The sequence below is a fragment of the Austrofundulus limnaeus genome, unplaced genomic scaffold (genome assembly GCF_001266775.1).
Source record: "Austrofundulus limnaeus strain Quisiro unplaced genomic scaffold, Austrofundulus_limnaeus-1.0 Scaffold277, whole genome shotgun sequence".
NCBI classification, from domain to species: domain Eukaryota; kingdom Metazoa; phylum Chordata; class Actinopteri; order Cyprinodontiformes; family Rivulidae; genus Austrofundulus; species Austrofundulus limnaeus.
Window position 1 is genome coordinate 225375 of NW_013952679.1, and position 8495 is coordinate 233869.

Here is an 8495-nt window from a genome sequence, read left to right on the forward strand (position 1 = left end):
GCCCCTCGCACTGTGACTGCTGGATATGGGCACCAGTGACCCACGCAACCCTGAAAAGGAAGAAGCGTGTACAGAAAATGGATGGATGGATGATAAAATATTAAACATAACTTGTAGATTTTGTTATGGGCAAATATTTAGAATTTTTATGTTAATATTGTAGGAATCTTCATGGGCAATAATGTTTCTGCATGCTTGTGCAGGGGAGAAAGGTCAGGGTGGGGCAGGCGTCTGTTATCTGTGTGCTGAAAACATCAGCTGCTGCAGGACATCAGGATTCTGGCTGGCAGTTGAGAGTCGCAGCGGTATCAGCCGGCTTTTTATAGGAGCAGTCATTAAAGAGAGAGAGGGTGAGAAGCAAGCTTCATTACATAAACACAGCATGCAGCATAGCAGCAAATAGCCTCAGCCGAACGTTTGGAGTTCCCCTTCTCATTTAACAATGAGACCCACATACTTCAGAGCTCACTTATGTTTATAAAGTAAACAGATATTCTGCCTTCTGATTGATGGAGGCTAGAAACCTTTAGCTGCAGGATGTTAAATTACAAAAAGGCAAAAGAAACTAGAAACATGAATGAGCAGTGAATACTGAGTGATGAATCACTTTGCTGAAAGTTACTGTAGAAATGAAAAATATACTGAAGCTAAAACAAACACATCAGCTAAAAAGAGGGGAAAGGTAGCTGCAGAGTAATAGGAGAAAACACAAGTTACAACCTAAAAATGTCAAAACACTAATTAAAATCCAAAAGGCTAGCTTAAAAATAGCATAATGTTAACTTAAAGCTTCAGTAACAAAAGTATAACACTAAAAGCTTTAAAAAGTAACRAAAGGCCAGTTGAAAGTTGGCTCATTTGGTAGAGGTGTTATGTGTCCCTGTGATGGACTGGAGACCTGTCTCACACACTGACTGCTGGACATCAGCACCAGTAACCCCTGTGACCCTGAGCAGAAGCAGTGGGTGTAGATAATGAATGGAGGAAGAGACAGTTGAAAGGAGGAAAACTGTTAGCTAAAAGCTAACCACAGCCTGTTGTAGGTATCTCAACAACAGTCTGTAGGACTGTCCTACAGGCCTGGACGTTAACACTCCTCTGGAGGGAGCTGACAGACTGGAGACAGGCATAAACGGATAAGTTTGTCTGATAGAGCTTTAAGCAGCATTAGTGAACTGTGTTTACAGACAATACGTGGAAGTTCCTGAGTCAAGAACAAAACCAGACCTGGTTTTAATGCAGTGAAGATCAAGATCATCTAAATTGGCTTTCAACCTTTGAGCTCAGAGATTAATACAGATTAGAATAATCTGTTGATCAGATTATAATCCGGAGATGATGGAGAGGAGCATGATTCTGAAATTATTCCACTATTTGTAGATTTGCTCAGACCTGTACTCATTCTTTCTTTTGACAGAGTCAGCCTCTAAAATGCTTTTTTACTCTTCGGTTGTTTCTTAATCACAACAGTCCAAACTTTAATCTGCTGCCGCCATCTATTTTAAAATCACCTTTTATTTCACAAAATATGCTTCAGTTTCTTAGTTAAACATTCCTAATGTTATAAGTTCACTTGTAAATAAAGTTTTGTTTAGGTTTGCAACGAGATTCTGAGATTCAGTTCTTTAATTAACACTTTTCACAAGTTTTTGCTTTATAATCATCCTTTTGTCGACTTAAAAATAATAAAAATATGTTTGTTGGTGTCTCTTATTGACACCTGAGGAAGAGAATGTCATGAACTTTTTAGATTTTTGTTTAACCTAAAAAAGAACAACTGACTTTAAATTACAATAGAAAGCAGAATTCTTTAGTTTTTCATGGTTGTGCTGTGACTCATCCTCTTCTTATGAAAAACAAATTGCCAAATAATTAAAAATGTTTATTTTGCCTTTTGATTTGATTTGATGATGCATTTATTGTCCTTTATTGTCACTGTACGGAGCACAGTGAAATTACATTTAAGAACGCCCATTCAAGAAGACACACATGACAAAAACATGGGGGAACAGGTGATCAGGTCATGCAGCTACCAGCAGGGGTCGCACTACCTTTTAAAAAGAAAAACGAAATACCACAGAAGGTTAGATGAGGAGAAAAACAAAACAAAACATCAAATTATATCTACGAATTATGATTCACTGTGGTGCTTATAAAAAAACTCTACAAGCAAGAGCACATTTATTAGCCAGAGGAGTAAGTGAGTTCAGTTTTCACTGAAAATCTGCTTTATTTCCATATTACCTGCTGATGTCTTCATACAAACTGTTTTTTCTGTGTTCTTGGTTTCCACAGGAAGACGTTTGGTGCAGAAGCTGCTCTAGTTTAACATGAATGTATTTTTTTGGTGATGATAGATATTTTTGTATTAAACAGATGTTTTACCTGCTTTAACGTTGTTAAATAATGTCACTACACTGTTTGAAGTAAAAGATGTAAATTTAGCTGCCTTTGTTAGTCAATTCAACACAAGGAAACCCATTTTATCTACTGTTAGAGAAATTATTACAGACACAAAAATATTGCTCCAAACTTCACAGTTTAATTACTGAAGGCTTAGCAATAATTTGTACCATGTATGAGGATTTCTGTTTTTTTTTCTTTAACATGAACAAACAGCTGCAGCAATAGTTCTGATAATTYATGCATGAATCTTTTTTTTTGTCTGTTTTTGCTCTGTATGAGAAGATTTCTGAGTTAATTCTGTAAAATGTAAAAGCTTTATTTGTACACGGTGATTTTAAACATGTGGATCTGCTGGACAGTCCATCCTTTTAAATGTTGAAAATGTGTCACAGAAGGAAGGTGTTTTATAATGAACGCTGTCGTTATTTGACAAAGATTGATGCATTTGGTATAAGTGCAGTTTGATCTATAGAACAGACTCAGATGGAAGAAAGTTGAAAGTCAAAAGCCAGAGTTGATGAGTTCACCTCCACGTCTGAACGTCTGCACTCTCACTGCACGACTAAACAGTTTTATAAAAGCAGACAAGTTCTGTCCTCGTCCAGCAGACTGAGCATGATGAGGAGAAGTAACAACCAGGCAGATATCTGTGCAGGTGGTCCCACACAGGCTGCTGCAAAACGCCACCTGCAGGAACATAAATTGCTACATGATGGATGTGAAGAGGAAACATGGTGAGACAAAGAATCAGCAAAAATATTAAGATGTTTGTAATTTTCTTACCCTTTAATTCCCCCCACCAAATAATCCTCATCTTCACTTGTTATTTTGAAACCACTGCTGAAGTCATCAGCTCACCATCATCGTCTTGTTTTGATGATGTCATGTTTCTTGCTGTTTGGCTCCTGAGGATTGTGGGTAATTCTGATGGGTTTACTCATAAACTCATCCCCAGTTGGACTGGAAGCTGTGGAGTTTCTGGGACTGTACTCTAAATGTCTTAAGTCTCTGAACAGGGACTATTATTACAGGGTGAATGGAAGTAGGGGCGCTGCAGAGGCTGGTGTTTGAGTGTTTCTGAAGAAAGCTGTGAGTGCAGACTGATAAAAGTATTTATGGACATTAAAAAATGAAAACTTGAGCTGTGTGCTTGTTGTTTTGTCTTTAAAACAAACCAACAGAAGCCAAGTCTTGTGTCCTGGTTTGGAGCTTTATGAATAAAACTGTACAGATTTCAAATGATGAAATGTTAAAACTGTCATTCAATGTGAAAATGAAATAAACAATTCAGCCTTTTTTGCAAACTTGTTTTATTGTTTGCTGCTGAACTGATATGAAGAAAGTTTCAGCCTCAGGGTTTCAGTCAGGTTCTGGACTCTGAACTGTTGCAGCACCTTGGTTCTTTTCTTTTTTTACTTCAACTCACATTCACTTAAATTTTAGTGGTCTTACCTCAGTGTTAAAACAAAAATGAAAAGCCTAATATTCATTGAAAGAATGCAAGTCATCCAAAAGTGAGTCAGTTATAGATACACATCCAGTATGTACATCCTGAAAGCTTTATTAAAGTCCAGTCAATGGCTCAGAAGATATTTTGCTGATCGACAGATGAACACAGAAACCGTCAAGCATAATCAACCTTCTGTGGTGGGTGATCGTGCAAAAATAAGACCATGTACCATTTCATGACTTTTATCAAACTGAGGGTGTGGAGGATTAATCTGAACTCTTCCAGCTGTCAGTTCATCTGTGTTGAGGTGAGTTCTCCCTGAACACCTCTGAGTGTAAACCTGCCTTCTCATCGCTGCATACTGTAACTAGGGTGAAGTGTGTGTGTGTGTGTGCGTGCGTGCGTGTGTGTGTGTGCGTGCATACAGGGTCTTATTACAGGGCTGTAACTATATCCTCAGAGGCATTTAATCTGAGTGTGTCGATGATGCATACCATCACGCCCGGAGCCATACCATGCACACATAACCCTGACTAATATGAAATGCATCCTGCAGTTAACACTCTAACAGGTTTACACTCACATCTAACCCCATATTAGCAGTTATTCTGACTAATAAATGTCATTGTTTGCTTAAAAAACGCACAGAGGATGTTATTTCCAATTACCTTAAAGATGTTTAAAGGTCATAACAGGACAATTAAAAAGGACTGAAAAAGTCAGAATTGTTTCAAAGACTTGAAAAGTTTCAGCTGAAGGAACTACAAGACTTCTGGAACAAAGTCTTTTGGACAGATGAGATCAAAGTAAACTTGTACCCAGAATGCACTGCTCCATGATTGAAAAAAAAAACATTTTAGCTCAATCAGCTCCTCCCAGCTGTCAGCACGGGGGTGGAGGGCTCATGATGAGTGGACCACAAACTTCTCTGTAGACCAAAGGGCCCATCTGTCTGACAGCTGAAGACTGGACCAAACTGGATCCGATAGAACCATGACCCAAACCCAGCAGCTGATCTACAACAGAACGGGTCATAAACAAAAGAACTATAAGGTGCTGCAACAGTCCAGAGTCCAGAACCTGAACTTGACTGAAATATATAAATGGACCAATAAATAAATAAATACTCTTGAAATGCACCAAAGGAGAACTTTACCTCATGTTTTATACTTTAAGTGACCTTAAATTTTTACAGCTTAATTTTAAGAGATTATGCAATGTATTAAAATGTAAATCATGTGCTAAAATATGTATTTTAACACATGATTTAAATTTTACAGTATTTTACTATAATTTTTGTTTTTTTATTTTTACTTGCACATGCATTTGTGTCTTAAATATTTTTATTAAACCTTTTTTATTGTTTTTTTTCCCCACAAGTCTTTTTATTTCCATGTGTTGTTTTTACTTTTTCTAATGCATTTCTGTCTGTAAATAGGTGGGCGGTCCTTCTTGGGTCAACTCCTCAACCATTGGTCAACAGACCCTTTTAGCATCCGGCGCTGCTTAGTGACGTCACATGTGCGCCAAGCTATAACATGTGTAGGCAGCAGCTTTGCACCGGTGTACATTTGGTTGTTTTGTGTGATAAGAAGACATTTTGACTCAGATTGGTCAGTGAGCCGCGGACATGAGCGAGCAGACGGCGGTCATCTCGGATGACGGCAGCAGGAAAAGTGAAGCCTCGAGCCGGCAGGAGGAGAAGAGCGCCGGCCTGACGAGTGTGAACAGTACCGGAGGAGAAGACCCGAACCAGATGTCCAAGAGGCAGAAGAAGAAGCTTCTGAAGCAGCAGAAATGGGAGGATGAAAGAGACCTACGAAAGTAAGTTTGTAATCATTTAAATACACAGCTAGTTACTCCAAACTCAAGTCAAATATCAGACTTTTTAAAATGTTGTTGTTGTTGTTAAACTGTTAGGTTCTTTACCCAGTTCTGTTCAGTTTGAGTTAATAAGATAGTTTATGCAGCCACATTTCACAATACAACTCATCTTGGAGAACCAAGAAGCAACAAGTCTAATTATAATAAATTCCATGCAGTTCAGTCCAGTTCAGAACAGATCCTGATCCAGTCCTGAATATAAAACAAGCTAAAACCAAATCCTGTTCTGCTTTCAAATTCAGTGGACAGAGCTTGAAAAAACTAAGATCAACCCCAAGACTGTCCAGATTTGTGATGAATTAAGGAAGTTACAGCCATTATAGTCTTGAAGAAATGCTTAAAAATTTCTGCTGGTTTAATATTAAACAAACTTGGCTTATTATTAATGTAATTAATAAATAACTAAACTGAATGATCTAAAACCACCATGCAATAGAATTAGACACTAATAATAAAATGTTTTGTGTGTGTGTGTGTGTGGGGGGGGCACAGATTTTCCCTCATTTTGCTTTAGAGTAATCTGACGATTTTTATAAATAAATAAAAAACTCAGCTTCAAATTAATTTTCTCTCAGAGCCTGCAGGATGATTAAAAACAATAAAAATAAAATCAAATAAGTCAGATAAAATCAGAAATAAGTCCACCGCTCTTCTCCTCGTCCTCTCCCCCTCCTGCCTGCTCTGTTATCCGCGGCAGACACCCCCGCCCCCACGCGCGCACGCGACAAGCACGGACTTTAAACGTGAAGTTTTATAACATTCACACTGGTGAGGTGGATGCGCCCTGCGCGTGTATCCAAAGCCTGACTTTTGATGTCCTGCTGTTCTTGTGAGGGAGGGGTCTGTGGATCAGGGAGGGGTCTGTGGGTCAGGGAGGGGTCTGTGGGTCAGGGTTGTCTGAGGAGGAAGCAGATGAATGGAGTTGCGCACGGGAACTTTTATTTAAGTTTTAAGTTTTTTTATTTCAAGGACCTCATGGCTCAGCAGCAGCAGAAGCATAAATATTACTGTTAAGAAAGCTGATGATAAAGTTGAATAAAAATCTAAGTCTGATTCTGAAGGTAAATTAAATATCTGACAGTGATCATTACACAGTGGGGCTCTAATTCCTCTCTTCACCATCTGTGTCGCAGTTTCACGTCTCCAAAATGAGCGTACGCATGGGTCAGAGCTGGCGTGAGGCACCGCACATTTTCACGTCAAGTTTGGATTTTATAAATCACAACCTTGGCGTGAAAAGTGGCGTACGCAAGTTTCTGGGCTCAAATTGTGCGTACGCAAGTTTTATAACTCTGACCCCTGATCTTGAGAGCGACTGCCTATCGGAAGAGACGCGCAATGGTTTGTATGATTGTTTGGGGGCAACGGAAAGAAAAGTAAATGATGAGACAGGTTCTGAATCTTTAAAGTTTAGGTTGTTCAGCAGCTGCCTTCTTTCTTCAGGCAGAGAAGAAAGGAGCGGAAGCTGCAGCGCCGCCAGCAGAGGCAGAGTGACCAGCAGCAGCAGGAGGGACGAGACGGTCAGAGCAGCAGGAAACGCCCACGCCGAGACGTGACGCCCGTCTCTCTGAGGCTGGTGGTGGACTGCAGCTTCGACAGCCTCATGCTTCTCAAGGTACCCTGCTGGAAACACGTTTTTAAGTAATCGGCCTGAAGGAMTGGGTTTTGTTGTTATTATTATTCCTTTTTATTTCAAACTTTATTCATTCCATAAAAAACAAAATTCTATGTACAATTAAAAAAAAAAAAGAATACAAATGAAATGAAATGAAAGGTGGCAGAGAGAAGAAAAAATCTTATATCTGCCCCTTTTTTCTCAAGTATAAATTCAAACTATAATAATCTTCAGTTAACAAAACAAAACACTGAATCTTTCCAGAACAAAAAATTGAATGTCTTCATATCAAACCATTTCATATTTTTTAAACAATCTAATCTTTAACTTGCTCTTAAACATATACATTGATGTGGCACTTTTGACATCATCTTCCAAATTATTCCATAATCTGACTCCTTGGATTGAGGTGCACCGTTCTTTCAGACATGTTCTAAACTTAGGTTTCCTGAACATCTCTATTCCCTTTAGATTATAACAGCTCTCTCTCTCTTTGTAAAGTTTTGCTGAATGTTTATCTGTATTGTGTTTAGGTGAGCCTTATACATAACTAACAAAATATTGTAATAAACCAAATCATAAAATTTCATTAATTTGAGTTTACTGAATAATATATTAGAAGAATAATGGTGGGGTTTTTTTTTCGAGTAATTACTCTTATAGCCCTTTTTTGCAAAATAAAAACAGGATGTGTAATTCATGCTTTCCCCATACCTCAACACAATAGACCAAGTGTGGAACAATTAATGTAGTATATAACACATACAGAGCTTTGTCATTAAACAAGGCCCTTACATTGTAAAGCAATGCAATAGATTTAGCTAGTTTTATTCTTAAATAATTTATATAAGGTTTCCATGTCAGCTTCTCATCAATAATAACACCCAAAACTAGGCCTGTCACGATAACAAATTTTGCTGGGCGATTAATTGTCTCAAAATTTATTGCGATAAACGATAATATTGCCTGGTGACCGTTTTACACCTAATAATTATATAAGCATAATATGTAAGTGTAATAAATCAATAAACTTTCATTTTTAAAAGAATGTTTAACAAAGTGGACTCTCAGTCTCTAACAGAACAACAAAATGTAAATTAAACACCACACACAACTAAGACAGTAAATAAACAATATTAA

General features: G+C 38.0%; 2 protein-coding genes and 1 long non-coding RNA gene across 3 annotated transcripts in view; all 3 read left to right on the plus strand.

Moving 5' to 3' along the window:
- The window catches only part of LOC106526469 (uncharacterized), a 19605-nt gene extending 17316 nt beyond the window's left edge, over positions 1-2289 (plus strand). The window contains exon 3 of the long non-coding RNA XR_001311256.1: positions 2097-2289. This is a non-coding gene — a long non-coding RNA (uncharacterized LOC106526469). The remainder of the gene's footprint in view (positions 1-2096) is intronic.
- The window catches only part of cunh4orf54 (chromosome unknown C4orf54 homolog), a 12021-nt gene extending 8318 nt beyond the window's left edge, over positions 1-3703 (plus strand). The window contains exon 2 of the mRNA XM_014021087.1: positions 2296-3703. The gene's annotated coding sequence lies outside the window, so the exon portion shown is untranslated. The remainder of the gene's footprint in view (positions 1-2295) is intronic.
- A 1668-nt stretch (positions 3704-5371) lies between these two features.
- The window catches only part of trmt10a (tRNA methyltransferase 10A), an 8659-nt gene continuing 5535 nt past the window's right edge, over positions 5372-8495 (plus strand). The window contains exons 1-2 of the mRNA XM_014021089.1: positions 5372-5680; positions 7184-7355. Of these exons, the coding sequence (XP_013876543.1) occupies positions 5487-5680; positions 7184-7355 (366 nt within the window). The 5' untranslated portion in view covers positions 5372-5486. The remainder of the gene's footprint in view (positions 5681-7183; positions 7356-8495) is intronic.